An 18,475-nucleotide genomic window follows, 5' to 3' on the forward strand; every position below is an offset into this window, starting at 1 on the left:
AATTGTACAAGCTGGTATTTATAAAGAAATATTGAATGGTGAGAATTAACGCTTTCTTCAGGCCATTTGTGTACACATTTTTAGACCAACTAAAGCCTAATATGATGAACTGGAAACAAGGGGAAAAAAGGTGTTATTAGCACAAGAAGAAAAAGGAAAAAGTTAAATAAGGGTTGAAATTCAACATTTGATTAGTCCTGTCCTATATAACCACTTAGACATTAAATGAAAGATGCAATGCAGATTCTTGCTTTTCTAATACACACCCTCTGCAACTATGGTGCTAAAATCCCTCGACGGACTGCTTCAAACTGCAGATTCATTTTTCATCCAGCCTCCCTTCCTGGAATATTTTGGTTGACAGGCTCCCATGATAATTGTAGGGCCAGAATGCAGGCATTTCATCTTTAATTTAGAGAGAGGAAATTGTGCCCCTGGTCAAGCTTAACAAAGCTTCTTTAATCGGACAGAATTAAGTGCTGCTGCCATCCAGTCTGCAGTGAAACTGTTATCATTAGTGACAGAAAACTGGCCCTTTATTTTTAGCTCAGGATGTGGTTTAATCAATTTTATCCATCTCTATAAGTCCAGGTGAAGGTTACCCCCCCCCCCCCCCTCCAAACGCACACACACAGAGACTCACAGAGTCACACACGTACACACAGAGCTGCAGCAAAGTCAACCAGGTGGCTGGAAGTAGAGCAGGCCTCCAGGGTTTGGCAATGGGATATTGAGGGGAACAGGAGTGGTTTTTTTTGTTTTTTGTGGGGGGGTGACAGGACACCCTATACTGCCCACCTCCTCCCCCTTCTGTCCCAGTTAGAGGAAGAAGATAAATCACCGGAGGAGCAGAAGGAGAGAGGCTGGCTGGCTATTTCTCCCTTGTCACACACTCAGCTTCTGCCATGTTTGTGTTCATCCACCACAGAAAGGCTCTGGGTTTATTTTCTGGGTTTCTGGGTTGACTCTGACCTCTGTTCAGGTTTGCTGAGAACTTACACCACAGAGGGAGTGGCATAGTGCATTTGAATGTTACATATTTAAGCATATTATTTAGCATTATTCATTTGAAAAATATTTAGTTAAACATATTCAGTTTTTATGCACTTCTTTGTGTTTAATGTATTGCATGTCTCTATGGAAATAAGGATAATTACAAAATTGGCATGAAACCAGGCATGTCTGTCTATAGAGACAAAATTAGACGCTCAGTGAGTCTCTGTGGCATCTCTCCCCCCTCCACTGAAGGCCACGCTCGCCACTGCCACCCACCCCGTAAAAGCCAGATAAAGGGACAGAAGGAGCATGTGTTTGTGCTTGAACATTGTGTGATCTGATGTCAGGATCATTGCGCTGGCGGATAGGCAAAGCGCCGCGGCTAGCCGCACCACCGGGGGCTGGGTGGAGAGAGCGCATACCAGACCCACTTCTCCCACCCCTGATTCCTCGACTAACACCTCTACGGACACTGCGACCGCGTTCCCCACTACCACCCACTCCATTGAGGTTGGATAACGGTGTTCTGTCGATTTTTCCTACTTCGTCGAGAAATGCTACCGCAGCAAAAACCGATAGACACGCCTATCGGTTTTTGCAACCCTATCAAAAAATGCTACTTTATGGTTTTCTACCTCTGTATTAGCCTGATAAACCAGCCTAAATGGATTGGATGTCTAATCCAACCGCAGGCAAAACATTTTGCCGTCCAGCAGTTGGCGCTGGTTTTCCAGGCTACCTCTGTATATCAAATAAAGTCATAAAGTAAGCATTTTTGTACCTCTGTATATCAAATAAAGTCATAAAGTAAGCGTTTTTGTCTGTCATGTGTGTAATTATAAAAAGTGTAATGAAATTGATTTATTTAAGAGGGTAGAAAATTTTGATAGGCCAATATGACCCTGTCAAATAATGCTACCCCTTCTCAAATCATTCTTGACAATGATGGAGCAGAGTCACCTAAATAAAGCCTGAAGTGTCGCAAATACAAAAATCATATGGCGAATGACAAGACAGGAAGGAGAACTAGAACAGAGGTTTTAATGGTTACATATACATTATCTCCCCACAACATGAGCAACAATGCATTTTGTGCATGTTAAGCTAACTGCTTGTTAATACGAATGCATTTTGTGCATGTTAAGCTAACTGCTTGTTAACACAAATGCATTTTGTGCATGTTAAGCTAACTGCTTGTTAATACGATAAGTGTTTTATTACTTTGCATGTCTTCCAAAAGGAATCAGGATTTTGAGGATGTTACTCACCGTTAGGGTAGCAAATAATTATAAATAATTATGGGCGTGAAAACGAATGAAAAATTTCTCCTCGATTTCAGGTAGCAAAAAACGATGGGCGGGACAACGAAAACAAAAACGCAAATAATTATAAATAATTATGGGCGTGAAAACGAAAACGAATGAAAAATTTCTCCTCAATTTCTCCTACCTTAGTAGGAGAAAGGGTAGCAAAAAATGATGGGCGGGACAAGGAAAACTTAGAAAATTGTCTCTGCGCATGCGCAAAAACACAAGGTAGCATTTCTCGACGAGTAGGAGAAATCGACAGAACACCTGTACCATTGCCTTCGGAAGTTTCACCGTGGGAAGCATGAGTGCTCGTCCGATCCTCCTCCTCACGAGGTAAAAACTCTCCTTCGGAGTCGGAATCGGCAAATAGCATGCTCAATACTTCTGCACGGTTCAACTTCTTACAAGCCATGTTGTTAAAAACTCACTAATAGTTCGCTGACAATAAAAATTCGACTCGCACGTTTCTACAGAAAAGCTCTGAATAACTATTTCCGTATCTGAGCTCGCGCGGCTTTTTGCACTGCCTTATAAAGACACTGTGAACTACAAAATGACCACAAAATGACGTGAGCTTGGTCTTGTTTGAAAGGGTAACATGTTTGCCAACTAGTGGTAGGAGGACTGAACACCTTAAAGCCCGTTTATTTTATCTACAGACTGTTTTGTTCATGCTGACGTAATGTCGCAATTCTGCGACTTTGGCGGTTAGAGGGTTAAGTTGCTTCTGGCTTGAAATGACAAAAATAAAATGTTAATGATGAATTTGAACTATTTCTATCATTTAGTTAATCAAGTTTTGTTTGAATGTGTCATTAAGATTTCTAGCACAGTCTCTTACCATCATTTTTATATCATGCCAAGCCAAAAGAAACCTGTTAAGGCTGATTTATGCTTCAGACGCAAAGCCTCTGACGCTGGGACGCAGAGCCTCTGCGAGCGTCAAAATCTTGACCACTCCCCCACGCAGAGGCTCTGCGCGCGTTGTCGTGCACCTCAGAAAAATCCTGACGCGACAGACGCACGCAGACCACCAACGGAAGTGCGCAGACAAAAGCGGCTGTGATTGGTCCTCGGTGTGCCTTTCCGGTTGTCTGTGTGGCTTCCTCCTTTGCATTTTCGCCAACTCCAATAAAAGAAGCTGTTCTTCTTCGATGTCGAGCAACTCCAGATCCATATCTTGCATACACTTTTTTTTTTTTTATTTGAAAGATAAACACTTCCGCCGGCGCCGCCAAAGTTCTCGTTACCGCGCACCGAAATTCTCGCGAGGGGAAACTGCTGTGCGTCCCGAGAAATTCCAGACCGAGGTTGCAGAACCATAACATGAAAAGTGGTTCGCGACCAGAGCAAAGCAACACGTCAAGACGATAGACGCAGAACTATAATCCGCCCTTTAGTCTAATAGGGAATTCACTGTGAATTAAGATTCGGCATGGATAAGAAATTACATTACATTACATTACGGTCATTTTGCAGACGCTTTTAACCAAAGCGACTTACAATAAGTGCGTTCAACATCGGTAGTCAAAAGAACTTCAGGGCACAAGAAATCATAAGTGCATTTCCTTCCAAAACCAAACAGCTAAGAGCAAAACTAGTGCTAGAGTAAGTGCGATAAGTCGGGTACCTAGACAGATGGGAAGACAATTTAGAAAACAAAGACAATTTAGGATTCAATATAAACACAAGAAACTTGTGCTAAAGAAAATAAAAATAAAATAAAATACCAGACTCAGTGAATAATTCCCTACACTCCCTATCATATAGATCAGTGAGCAGTGCTGACCAACATATCATTGGGGTCATCAGGTGGGAACCTCCTTTCATCAGTGTTTCGTCTAGTTGGGCCCACGACACCTCCAGGAGGCTAGACGATGACCACTGGCGTCCCAGAGTCACCTCCCTAATGCCAGCCAACACTGCCCCTCACACCACAACCACCATAATCTACCTCAGCCTCTCACCAACTGCACACCAGTCACAGCGGGGTGGGGATGCAAACCCTGTAGGGCTTGACCAGTGAAATATTCTAATATCACTGTAGAGCAGCTCAGCTTATTGATCTACAACAGCACCTACAGTAACTAGTACAGTATATCAAGATATAATAGAAAGATAAAGTATGAACAGAAAAAGAAAATCTTTGTACACAAAATCATGTTATTTTTATGGCATTCGTTTGTTTATCACCTATCCCCACAAACCTGGTGCACACAAGTGCAACATTATCTTGTGAGATGGAAGTGTACAAGTGTGTTAACTCATTTACTGTAACAATATCAATTGTTAATATGATATAGAAGATTCGAAAAGTGTTTGTGGATGTTTGGTGCTTTTTTTTTTTTTTTTTTGCACCATGCTTGCACAGCGGGTCTGTAATGAAGCTACTCGTTTTCAGTCTCTTATTAGGCTGTTATGATTAAAATGTTACTTGGGACATTAAATTAGAAAGATATCACAGTGCTCCCATGAGAGATGGATCTCCTTCAGAGAGATGGAGCTCATGACTGGTGGCAGTGGCTGTCACGAGCACGTACACACACAGAGGGGATAATATGAGGGGGCTGAGGCCTCTGAGACTGTGTGGACAATCCATCTTTTAACTTGCTGTGGTTTTCTGAAGCTCGGTTTGGATGCCATGCAACAGAGCATGGTGTGAAATCTCTAAACTCTCACTTTGAAAATGTCTGTGAAAACACAGAGGGCAACTTGAAAGGAGAGAAAAGAAATTGTTGGCCATGTGAGCAGAGAAGCCTCTCTGCCCTCGTTCACACATTTACATTTCAGACACTCGGCTGATGCAGTCGCTCGGGGGGAACAGAAATGTGAGAAACTGGCAAAAAAAAAGCCTGTAATGATTCCTCCTACAACAACATTGTAATAAATCAAAAGTAAAAGGTTGAGGATAAGTTTGAATTGCCCTCCATTCCTCTTTTATATTTTTCTCATCATAGATTTCTTTAACAAGCTAGCATCTATCACCATGTCAACAAGGGTTGTTGTATTGATAACCTATTTAGTTAAAATGACAAGAAATACTAAATTTTTCCAGAACTGTAGATAATCTGTTGGATTCATCAAGTAATTGTCCCATATTCTTACAGTAAATCAAATCCTCTCAAACCTCCCAGCAGGTCTTTTCCTCTGGTATTTGAGGAATTTTAAATTGTTCAGTTCGTTTTAAGTGACAACATTTCATGTCAGGTTTCATGTATACACCCCCAACAGTCCACGCTTGCTGTGCACCAGTGTCATGAAAACTTGAGTAAAACTGAGCACATCAAAGGTCTGTGAAGCCAACGTCAGGCTTGCAAAACAAACTATGTGATGCAGTGTGAGCCTTACCGGTTTTAAAGGAAAGTGCCTTCTTTTCAAATGCTGCAGCTCCAAACTGTGTAAACACTTGCAATCCAATTAATTAAACATCTTCAGCTGATCATTGCCAGTGTGTGAAAAACAGGGTGTACTCTGCTTTAATTTGAGGCACGCAAAGCCCAGAGGGAATTGAACCCCAACCCTGTCAGTGAGTTAGTGCTTTGGTCTGATTGTAGAGCCACAGAGCCTTGAAATATTGCTGAATAGACGCTCCACAAACTTTCCATTGCATTGTGTTCAGACCTCAGATGCTGAACACTTTGTCCTTGTTTTGTCAAACTGTCACTCACAATCTGCAGCTTTTCCATTAAAATGTTAAAGTCAGGGAAGTGGGTCAGATTGGGATAAAATACTCTCCCTCGAAATTCTTTTTCCCAGGTCAAATTCTTCAATTACTAACGTCTCCAAGGCGAGGCATCAATTCTGTGCCCTCTGGCAGTAAAACTCTTTTCCCTCAGAAGAATTACAGCTGGTGGATGTGTTTGTTTGTGTGGTGGAGAGCACCATCAGGAGAGACCAGATGAGATGGGGAATGAATAAAGAAGATTTCAAAGATTCATTTGCAGATTGCACAGCAGAGTGATGCCGGATGTCTCTGAAAGATACTCACAGCTCTGACTAAATGGACCTTTTTCAGTTGTGAAAATCACTTTATTAACTCTGTGTGGGTGTAAATGGATGGTAACAAGATGGATCACTCTCTCTTGGTTTTCTTTATTTCCATGAGTAGTAATCATCAAATGTGTACATTTGTATGTGAATGTATTATTGCATTTGCATAATGTAAAACCCTTTTGATTAGAATTTTTTCAGATTTCCCTTAAGGTCAATGGTTATTTGTTGATTAAATTACACCATATGTAAGATTTATAAAAGATCTTCAAGTCCACATTGGATAACCACTAAACTGGCACTTCAGGCATTTATATCTTTATTAAAAGGAATCTCTATTTGCTGCTTAATTTTTACCTGTCAGGCAAGTTGTTGTTTCTCATTTTCATCCATCAACAGGATAACACCAAAACTTAAAGTCTGATCGGATGGAAAGATGACAGAATTTAGGATAAAACAATTTAATCGGATTAGTGTGATAGTTATTTTTCTCTGATTTTGTTTCTTATCATTAGTTTTAATAGTATACTCTTAATTAATAGTGGGTGCTATGAATAACTGAAGCCATTTATCTCTGGCGTTGACTGTGGGAGACCATGTTAATGAGTCGTTTAAGAGAGAATGAGTGGTTATTGAGAATGTTCTGATTTTTTTTTTTTTTTGTTTGTTTTTTTTTTGTTTTTTTTTTGTTTTGGACACAAGATTGATTCATGCGCTACGTTAGGCTTCCAGAGTCTGTTTAAGAAAATGGCCAACAAATGCTCCCTCTGTACATATGTACATTTGTGATCATCTCCAAACACAATCATGTACTCTATAGTCTAAGCTTTCATCTTCACTTTTTGTTAAAATTGCACTTTGACACTAAATGAAAAAGCTTTACTGTAGCTTTCATTTACATGTCTATTTAGTAGTGTTGCAAACAGAGTTTTATATATGCAAATCACAAATTAGGCGAAGTGCACCAGTTTACACTGGGTGTTAAAATTCATCTATATACATATCGAGTTATGAGGTTACCACTTGTGATCAGATGTTACTTCCCCCGTCTGTATGCAAATGCAAACATGACATCAGTAATAAGTCTATTTGCGGCTGCCTCCCTCTAGCTTTACCCATCCAAAGGTGTTCCGTTGTTGGAACATGCAGTGTACATTTCTGCAGTTGTGTCTCGGCTCGTCATAATCATGTCATCAGTGATTAAGGTCTGCTAATGTCTCTGCAAATCCTGAATCGCACAGAGTGGGCTGAAAAATTAAGATATTTAGACACCAACAAGTTTTAGATTGGCCTGAGTCACATTAATTGTGTTATTTCTACAAATATTTCAACAGTTTGTGTTATATAATAGATGCGATTTGTGGGGGAAAGTAAAAGGAGCATGAAAATATGATGAATTTGCAATGCTGAGCTCTGTATGTGCCCTAAAAACACACAAACGCAAGCTTTTAGATTCTCTGTTCTTTTCTTCTATACTAGTGCAAGATGGCTAGTACTTACTAGTACAAGTATCTCTTTCTTACATACAGTACTTTTTTTTTTAAATATTATATACAGATTTCTCTCAAATAGTCTTCACTGTCTTCAGAGATCCTGAATCCGTAGTGAGGTGTGCTGCTGCCTATTTCAATATCAAAAGTCCCTCACCATTTAAACACCAAATTCAGTTGTTTGCCTTAATTTAGTTCACTTGTTATATAGCTTTTAAGTATTATTCATTGTGGCTTTGTGTTGCAGGTTTCAGAGCTGGAGGCCCAGCTGGGACATCCTGCTGCTGGTCAGCCTGGTAAAGAGGAGCTGAGTCAGTCACTGGAGGAGCTGGAAGCCTTGCTGAGCGCCAAAGATCAGGCAAGACACCCAGTTCTACCCTCCACTCAATGCTGTACAAAACTATTTGTAATCTTATTAAGATGAGAGTAGAAAGCTAGCCCAGAATACAACGGCATACATAACGTGTATATTAGTAGGAGTCAGTTGGATGTGTGAGCCTTAATCTCTGATTTTCAGTTACAACAGGAAAATTCCAAGAAACATTCACTCAATCTGTCATTTGTGGATGTATTAGACTAGATCTACAAGAAGGACTAGAAGCGTCAACTTGAGTCATTTCTGTGTAAATCATTCTTAAGGTTTCGAATGAAATCTTTCTGGTTCAGTACTCTTGTTTTTGTCTTTTCCAAAAGGTAATAACTTTAAAAAAAAAATAAAAATAAAGGCTTAGAAATTCAAGTGGACAAAACCAGAAAAGGAACAAACTATGCAAACTATACTGCTTCTGTATCCGCTAAGATTTGGATGAATCTTTTTGCTGCTCTTGTTGTCGGTGCTGTATCAGGCTGGAAAGAGCTTTAAAAAAAATGCCTCAAAATGCTTAACATACCCTATTATGGGTTTGATATTTCAGTAAGATTGCCAGGTGTTCAGAGCTTCCATTTCAATGCTCAAAACTCAACAAAATTGTATTTTGTTTAAAGTGAAATGTTCCTTAAAAGCAGATTGCTGCTGTCCAGCCTTATTAACATCTGTCCTGTAATTTAAGCAAGCTCCACCTTTGCTGGTACTTTTCCATGGAGGCGGAACTCCCTCCTCCCCTTAAACATTAAGGTGTCCATCACTCATCCTGGATGATAAATCTCTCTCCTCCTTTTAGAAACCAAATCTTGGCATTGATTGAGGCATTTTGGTGCAGTCGACAGATGAATGGTTCACGCCCTAATAACAGGGATGGAGGAATCAGGGAGGCAGTTTTGTAACAGTTTGAAATGACTGTGTTTTCAGGAAATTCAAAGCCTACAGAGCAAGAAAACAGATGTTGGTGAGCTGGAGAAGGAGAAAGAGGAGGTCATTGAAAGACTTCAGGTAAGCTGACTAATCTGCAGTACTGTGGTGCTCTCACCCATGTACCGGTAGAGAGAAAAAAGTATTTGTTACCTTTACACTCAGATTTTTTTTTAGTATTTTGATCATCTGTATAGTTTGAGTCGTTTTTAAAGTGAATCTCTCAAACATTTGATATTTCTCGAATTTTGGATAAAAAAATCTTGAGTAAAAAGACTCCATCTCTTCTGTCTGCTGTTGTTTACCTGTGCTTGTCCATACTGACCAAACAGACGTCACAGCACTGTCCCACTGTGGGCACCATGTTTGCTGTGCTGCCTCTGACTTACACAGGTACACATTTGAGGATTCAGCTGTCATACTCCTCATTTGAATGGGGTGATGTTTTACATCACCTGACTGAATTGGAAAGTCTGGAAAAGTTTCACTTTTCAAGCGGCACCAGTCAATCATGTCGCATATCGCATGATGAATTACGCGAGTGAGGCAGGGACGCAATGTATTAATGCTTGATGTGTGCAATTGTAGGAACAATCTGTCACGAGATTGATCATGAGATAAGTGCTGCAGTCTGATTGGCTGGCCTCTGTGCTGCCACTTTGCACTAATCAAACTTTTCACAACTCATATGTATATATTATATGTGTTTTACAGAAAAGTTCCTCTGTAATACAATAGTACTCAGTTGTAGAAATTCAATCTCTGTGTTCCCGTTTCCTTCTTTTTTACAGCTTAACTTTCCCCATCTCTTCAGTCCACAGAAATTTATAAAACAAATGTATACGTTCTGTTTTTGTATTTCTAAAAATCAGTCAAAATAATAACAGCCTCTGTAAAGTAGAGAGCTCAGAACAACTTGAATCCAAACAGGGGTGAACTGAGGGCTTTAAAAGGGAAAACCGATTATTCTAGATGTCCTTATTAATGTGGGAGATTGTATCTGATGCATATTGCATAGCCTTTATTAGGTCCTCTATCATTATTACCAGTGGGGTCAGTCATGAATTATATGTAATCATTTTTGACCTCTGCAGTCAAAATTCCAGATTCCACAATCCATTCTTTGCAGTATTGTTTTTTGTAACGTGAAACTGTAAGGCAGATATGTCAAACTGCAGCATATTCTGCCAAAATTAGCTGCCACAATGAGAAAAAAAGAATTCAAATTGTTTCAAGTAAAGCTAATCTGTTCCTTTGCCAAACCTGCAGGACTCAATAAGTCGGCTGTATCTGCCAAAGTGGCTTTAAGCATGTTTTTCTTGCACATTACATTTACATTTATGCATTAAACAGACATGTTTATCCAAAAACGACTTGCAGGGAAGCACATGCTTCAAACTATAGGGAAGAAAAGTAATGTTCTACTTTAACACTTACTGTTTATGACCTGAGGGTGCAAAACTATTGCAGAAAACACTATAAATACTATATTGATCAGTGAGTGATTTGCACCTCTACTTTGCAAGATGTGCTCCACAAAAAACTTTAGTAGATAAAGACATTTTGTGTGTTCACACTAAGAAGGATGCCTAGATGTTCAGAAAGTATCAAGAACCATACACAATGAAAACGGTTTCAGAAACAACAATTGATGTGTCTGCAGGACCTGGAGAGACGAAACACTGAGCTGGAGAGCCGCGTTCAGTCCGCTGAAAAGACACTGGCCTCCAACCAGGAAGAACAGGAGCAGACGGAACATGAAGTTCGACAAATTATCGAGGTTCTGGACATCAAAATCTGTGACCTGAAAGGCCTGAGAGAGAGTCTGGCAAAACTGGTAGATAAGTAACCACAGCTGGGGCCGGGGTGCATCTCCACAGCCGGCACGTTCCTCTGTGTGACTTTGATTTGTGTTTAACTGGTGCAGCAGCTGAGCAAAGATCAGAGCAATACGCTGGAAATCACTCTGGAGTTTACCTTAAATTGTTTTGTTTTTTTAAGACCAGTGCAGGTAAAAAGCAGCTGTCAGAAACCTCCTAAAGGTGCTATGTGCAGAATACATCTCTTGTATTGTTTCTCATGGACTCGAAAGGATTTCCATAATTTTCTATCACTAGCCAATTTCACACATTAACACCTGAGATGTTCAGGAGAATGTGCTGACAGTTTGGTCTGGTCTTTTTCTGTGATTGTTCACACAAGCACATCTCAGGGGGAGGCTTTCTGATGGAGATGGCTCAGTTCGCTGGAAATCCGAGGGATGGAGTGCGGGGGTGGTGGCTGTCTAAAGTGCACAGGAGGCAGCACGTGATGCAGAAATTACAGGCCACATATTGCTGTTTTTCTTTACAATACTATGAGAATAGCACATAAGGTTCCTTATTGAGCGGACGTGGGTACTGCATGTATCTGTACATATCAGCAGAAGCAGGGAGCGAGCAGATTGCAGCATACAGGTCAGGAGTAAGGACCAACTCTCACCAGCACACACACACACAGGCACAGCGGCAGCAAATGCTCCAGAATATTTGCTGAAATGTTTGTACAATTATTCACCCGCTGATGTTCAGGAGATTTTATTAAGGGGCTGTGTGGAAAGTCTCACAAATGCGGACATTTGCATTCTCACATGCCACTGCTCCGTAGTATCACATTTCAGGCATTCGGTGTGCGTGTGAAACCGGCTACTGACTGACCACTCAGAAAGCTTTATCTATTTGCTCTGAAAGAACAGCATCCACTTTGTCTTTTTGATGAGCTAGCACAAAAAGTGTAAATATGTGACTGGGGGCCTCATTTAAAAAGCATGTTCTTAGATTTATACTTGAACTTGTCTTGTGATCATTTCTGGTGTTTTTCAACGTCTTTCATATTTGTTGGTTTCATAAAAGATGCTGAGCATACAAAAACCTTCCTTTCATGGACACCAAGAACTTCACTTGGAATTCATGCACCCATGGTTTATAAATCTAACGATTTCAACTTTTAAATGCAGAGCAGCTTCCTTGTGATTTTCTGTCAGATAATGCCAACTTAAATGAGGGTTTGATCAGGAACAGCCATGCACCATGCTTACAAATAAGATCATTTCCACTTTAAAGGAAGGTTTTATGAATAACTACCGAGATGTCATTTTGTGCTTGATTTATTCTTAAGATCCAAATTTAATAGTTAATGTCTGTTTATTAAATGAGGCCTCTGGTGGTTTTCAAAGTTAAAGGAAGAGCAGAAGCTTTCAGTTTCATCTGCTCAGTTATCATATCGATGTTCTAAAATGGATGTTGTTCCAAAACATTGTTCCAAGATGATGTTTATCATTCAAAAGAGACTTGCTTTGTTGCAAAGGTGGATGCTTCCAACAGGTACTTAATAAATTTTGGCTTCTTGGATTATTTGAGCTCTGCACAGATTAGGAAATCCTCTCGTATTAGCATAGTCTAAACAGCTACAGGTGGACTGTTGTTCTGCAGGTTGTCAAGTCACAACCACTAAGGCATGCCTGGACAAAAACAGTCAAATCACAGCTCTATGAAAACAGGAGGCAATCAGGCAAGTGTTTGGAAATCTAGACGTGTTTCATAGAAACAACAGGGAGGTAAAATTATTATTATTCATGCGTAGTTTAGGTCAAAGATTTCTTTTGAATATAATAAGAGTCCGATGTCCCTTTATCTACATTTTCATGTCAATCTTTTTTTTTTTTAAAATCAGATGATACAAGTAAAGTGTCTGCTTTTACATAATAACACCTGATCTTTTGGAACTGTGGAGATGCACCCAGCAGGAGTGAGATCAGGGCATGGACAAATGAAAAGACCCTGAGTAAAAATCAGCTCCAGTTCACCACCATCAGCAGGGACTGGGTTTCAGACCAGCCAGAACATCAACAATCTCAGAGGTGCAAGTAACCTGCTCAAGCTTCAACTTCTGAGGATCGCCAGCATCATCCTGTTTCTGTTCTTCTTTTATAAAGACTGCTTTTTCTCAGCCCTTATTCTATTATTCATGTTCATCGATGGGTTGCTCACTGTCAGGATGGGAAGTCTGCAAGTTATCAGCCAAAAAAAAAGAAAAAATTTAAGTTACAGCTGCTGCTTGTGTCCTCCGCACCTTTCTGTTGGTAAAGAAGATGAACATTGGAAAAAGTTCCGTAGTGTCTGAGGAGCCGTTTTCCCACCCTGATGTTGAGTTGAGCCTGTGATTGCACTTGATAACGTCTGTGCCAAATTGAATTTCGTTTACATTTTGTCAGTGTTCACAAGGATATCCAGCTTGATTTTATGTACTTTTTCTGTGTTGCCCAGCACTATAATGGTTATACTAATTCTAGGGAGAAGCTCAGCGGAGCCGCAGAGCATAGATCACTACAAGAGCACTGCATGAGCTCTGCAGAAACCCCTTACCTGCCAAGGAATGTGAAGCTGGGTGTATGTGTGTGTGTGTGTGTGTGTGTGCGTGTGCGCGCAATCTCAGACTGCTCGAGTGAGAGCAGTACAACTGCAGTAGTCGTAGTAAATTGGTACTTAACTGACTTGTCAACGTTAGATATGAACTTCAGATGCACAAAATCTATTAATCTTTGCTTCTCAGCCCTTGATGAGTTATTGATTTCTTTATGACAGTTATTTAGGTACAAACAAGGTCCAGTTCTTTGCAGCTTAGGATGCAGTGACTGCCAGAATCATCATAACATGTCATGATGTGAAATTTGTTTATGTAATAAATTGCAATATTAATGGAGTAGCACCCATTGTTTACTTTAACTTTCATTTATTGCTGTGCAACATGTTCCGCTGATGGTGTATGTAGGACTTAAGAGTTTAGGGTTAGCTTCCTTTTGAATTTTTAATAAAAGCAATCAAAAAGAATCACCTCAGCAGCTCTAACGATCTCCGTGTAGTTGGGATGCATTATGTTGTTGTGGAACACATTAACACTATAAAAAGACATTTCAACACATTGGTTCGGTTCTGAAATCAGCTGCTTCATGCAAGTGTCACTGAATCAGCATTAATATTTCAAACATAGTTGCCTGATTACAGATGATACAAGTAATTTGTAGATAATTAAACCTCCGCAAAGCCTGGTGGGTGGGTGGTTTTCATCATGCCTTTAACAGATTGCTGCCATTTAACCAGCATGGAGAAAAGAGAGGCAATGAGTCTCACAAGCCCTGCACAGTTGATGTCAGACACAAGTTCACAACAGCCTTTTTCCAGCAACAACTGCACAAGAACACTGTGCTAATACATTAGTTGTTCCTGCATAAACACAAAGGTGAGGCAGGACTAAGACTAGACTTGCCTTCATGATCAACTGATTTGTTCTACTTTAAAGTGCAGGTCATGATCAATAGTGTTTTAACCTTACAACAGATTGAATCTACAAGTAAAGGAGTAATTCCACCAAATATTTCAGATCATTTATAGAGCTGCTTCTGATATGTTGAATTTTTATCCTTGAGTCACTCTGCATTTCATTGTGATTCTTTAATTACTCCAGTTACAAACCACAATTGAAATTGGACTCTCCTGAAAAGGCAAAAAAAACCCAACTTTATATCCCTTATTTAGTCAGATATTTTTTTTTAATAAAGGAAATCAGCAGCTGAAGCCTAAGAGTTTTTTTCTCTCACCATAAAATTATTTAGGAAATCTGTTGGTGGCTGTGAGAATGCAGTACCAAAGAAGCACCACCATCATGCTGAAGCCACATCAACTGGAAAAAAATGCTGATCTCCACCTTTATTGAATTTTCAGTTTAAGTTCCTCTGTTCTTTGATCAAAAACATTTGACCCTTAAGTACGACTTTAAATACCTCAAATTTCAATTGGTTTAGGTTGTTACATTCAAGTATTGCTTAAGAAGAAGAAAGCTCGTCTGACATGACAGTATCTAAAGGGGGCAAGTGCTTGTATTAAACATGACTAGATGATTCCTTATATTTGTAACGAACTGTAACATTAAAACTGTCATGCAAAGTCACTGTTGTCTTGTTTGTGTGACGACTGAAACAATGGTGTGGCGTCATGCCACATTTTCACACATTTTACTGAAAGGGAAAACTACTAAAATGTTGGTAATCAACATATCAGCTAATATTTGACTCAAGTCACCACCGATTATGATGAACACTAGTAGTAGACATGCTTTCCATTCGCAAAATTCTGTATAATTGACAGCTTTGCTTTTCTTTGAAAGAAAAGGACAATTTGCTTTAGAAACTACCAGATTTCTGAAATGTGCTTCATAGTTTCTGCCATTGATGCAGTGAGGACATGTGAAATTAGGTTTTGTACTGCAGTGCTATTCGATCAAGCTGACGGGTGCCCCATATCAGGTTTGGGAGCACATCAGCTGTTAAGTTTCACCAGAGATCAGCTTAAAGTCATACCACAGATTCTATAATAGGACAGATACGCCACTCACGGTGCATTTCCGGTTTCCAACGAGGCGATTTTGGTTGCAGTTCCACCCTCTTTCCACGTGGGGCGCCCAATTTTGGAGACCAGAATGAATGGAGTCCTATGGAGCTATACGCCCTTTCGTGCCCTTATCTCAAGATATAATTTTTTCTCTAGTAATTCGAATGTTGTTTTCGAAAGAGGGTGTTTAGAAAATACCCATGGCTGAGTTTTAGATTTTTAGAGCCACTCATTTGCTTAAAAAAAGGATTTGAAGTGTATATGACGTCATACATAGCTGGTCGACCAGCTGTCATTAGCACAATGCTAGCGCGTTGTGGACAACAAGAAGCCAACCTGTAAGAAATCAAAGGGATATATGTACTCGTTCAGTAGATTTTTGACTTGAAACCCATGTTGAGCTCTCAGAAACTACATTCAAATCTGAGCGCTCTTGAGGAGACTTAGGTGAAACTGACCATTTGTAGCATCTAGCTCCATTGGGCCCCATTCATTCTGGTCTCCACCGACGCCCCCAGTGGAATTCTGGTGGAACTGCAAGCCGGTACAATGGGGCTTAAAGGGGAACTCCGGGGCATTTGAAGCGTGTTTCCATTGCTAGAGGTTGTCAAATACTGCCAGTAGGACACAGAGAGGTGCGTATCTGCGCTCCCTGTGTGGAGATCGCTCTGTCCGCACACCCTGTCATGCGAGGCTAATACGTGGTGGCTAAGGGGCAAGCGCTAACCCTTCCACGTAAAACAACAACTTGCACACTGCAGAAACGTCACACCACTTTATAAACCATCCGACAATAAAGTCACAAGCCTTACCATCAAAACCATATGCATGGTTCTCACATTACTGGCATGGGGACGTTACAAAACAACTTTGTAAACAGCATAGAACTCACCGGCTGGTTGTAGGCTCGCGCATGTGAAAGCCCAAAAGAGTCGATGGAGAATAATCCCATATACAAAACAATTATATTCTCTAGAAAAACTGCGTTCAAGTATTTAAAACATTACAACAATACATGCCCAGTAATATTGTTGTAATGTTTTAAATACTTGAACGTAGTTTTTCTAGAGAAGATGATAGTTTTGTATATGGGATTATCGTCCATCGACTCTTTTGGGCTTTCACATGCGCGAGCCTACAACCAGCCGGCGAGTTCTATGCTGTTTATAAAGTTGTTTTGTAACGTCCCCATGCCAGTAATGTGAGAACCATGCATATGGTTTTGATGGTAAGGCTTGTGACTTTATTGTCGGATGGGTTATAAAGTGGTGTGACGTTTCTGCAGTGTGCAAGTTGTTGTTTTACGTGGAAAGGTTAGCGCTTGCCCCTTAGCCACCACGTATTAGCCTCGCATGACAGGCTGTGCGGACAGAGCGATCTCCACACAGGGAGCGCAGATCTGGACCTCTCTGTGTCCTACTAGAAGTATTTGACAACCTCTAGCAATGGAAACACGCTTCAAATGCCCCGGAGTTCCCCTTTAATACAGAGTGGCAAGGCTGTTCGTTATAATGGCTGTGGTAATACCACAGCCCTTTTACAGAGACTCTCTGCTATTGGCTCTCTGAAAAGTCACTAAAGTCGCTAGATTGCGTCATGACGTCATAAGTGACGTAACCACGCCCATATATATATTTTCGCTCCTACCCGAGCCGAAATCAGCCGGCCTGAAGCTGATTTCAGCTCTAAACTCTGTAAACTTTAGCAACATTTGAAACTTTTCAGGCCAGAAAGTAGTCATTTAGATCCCCAACGTGTTAAAAACCTGCCAAAATACAATTTTGTTCCGACGAATTCGGCGCTACTAAAGCTAGCCGCAGTGAGCAACGCACTTCCGGTTATTTTGACAATAAAATACCTGTTGCCTTTTATCATAGGGAAAGCCATTACGATAAAAATGTGCTTTTGTTTTGAAAACAGGAAGTGAACCTACCCTCGTTGTAGTCTATAGCTCTGGTTGTAGCTAGCTTGAAACTGCCGTTTTGACAGGAAATGACGCTATGCCGGGTTGCCGCCGTCCTGCTGTGCTTCTGTCTCGGCTTGTATGCTGTCGCGGGGCAACTGATTTGTCACTCACAAAACAAGTTAAATTGTCGCTAGATTCAGCCAGATTGAGCCCGAAAATCGCTAATTATTTTTTTTGTTGCCAAAAATTTTATATATTTATTAACAAATAACAAGAAAACATACTTTATCATCCAAGTATCTTTCTTAATATATTTCAATTACTGCTACGATTCTTAGCGTTGGCGAGCTAAACTTAGTTAGCTAAGGAACCATAACGTTAGCCTGTTCAGGCCATGGTTAAGGCCATTGTGGGCGCTTTCCCACCATAGTCCTGTGATGGGCACAGCTCAATTCTGGGTGGATTTCTGCATGCCCTAGACTCGTGGTGTGAGCAGTATCGGAGCGGAACTGGAGCGCATTTCATCAAAACTGGCTCCATGCTCCAACTATATTTTGCAGCTCCGCTCCGTTCACATGCTCTGATCAGCACACCATGCAGCCGTGCAGCCACAGTGAAGTACGCCCCAGCACATCTTCAGGCACACCAGCGAAAGCTGACACACTATTGTGTTCAGACATAGAAAAGCACACACAAAGGCAAAGCATTTGGCAGCTGTTCATGCTCGGAAGCCCGGCTGTTAGTGGCGGCTTCATTATATGATTTCCTCAGTGAACGGCGGCGATTTTAGAACAAATCATTTCATTAAGCTACAGGACAACATGTTGTAGTTATGAAAGTAAATGCAGTATTGGGCATAAAGCACATCTTGTGTTTTGTGAATAACTGTTTTATCGTCAATTTTAACGTTGAACATGTAGCAATTTCCCCAGAGAATGGGAGAGGCTGCCCGGCTTCCCGTGTTGTCTCTGAATAGCCGCGGCTGTTCCACAAGCTGTTTAAGTTTCAGCTGTGCCGTAAGAGCCTCTCCATCGTCTTTTAGCGCAGTTTTTCCAACTCAGACCCCAGAA

At 40.6% G+C, this 18,475-nt stretch overlaps 1 protein-coding gene across 1 annotated transcript in view; it reads left to right on the plus strand.

The window, feature by feature from the left end:
- The window catches only part of homer3b (homer scaffold protein 3b), a 56,649-nt gene extending 41,590 nt beyond the window's left edge, over positions 1–15,059 (plus strand). The window contains exons 10-12 of the mRNA XM_075485685.1: positions 8,034–8,144; positions 9,075–9,155; positions 10,738–15,059. Coding sequence (XP_075341800.1) covers positions 8,034–8,144; positions 9,075–9,155; positions 10,738–10,923 — 378 coding nt within the window. The 3' untranslated portion in view covers positions 10,924–15,059. The remainder of the gene's footprint in view (positions 1–8,033; positions 8,145–9,074; positions 9,156–10,737) is intronic.
- The last annotated feature ends 3,416 nt before the right edge of the window (positions 15,060–18,475 follow it).

The sequence above is a fragment of the Odontesthes bonariensis genome, chromosome 15 (genome assembly GCF_027942865.1).
Source record: "Odontesthes bonariensis isolate fOdoBon6 chromosome 15, fOdoBon6.hap1, whole genome shotgun sequence".
In the NCBI taxonomy this organism is placed as follows: domain Eukaryota; kingdom Metazoa; phylum Chordata; class Actinopteri; order Atheriniformes; family Atherinopsidae; genus Odontesthes; species Odontesthes bonariensis.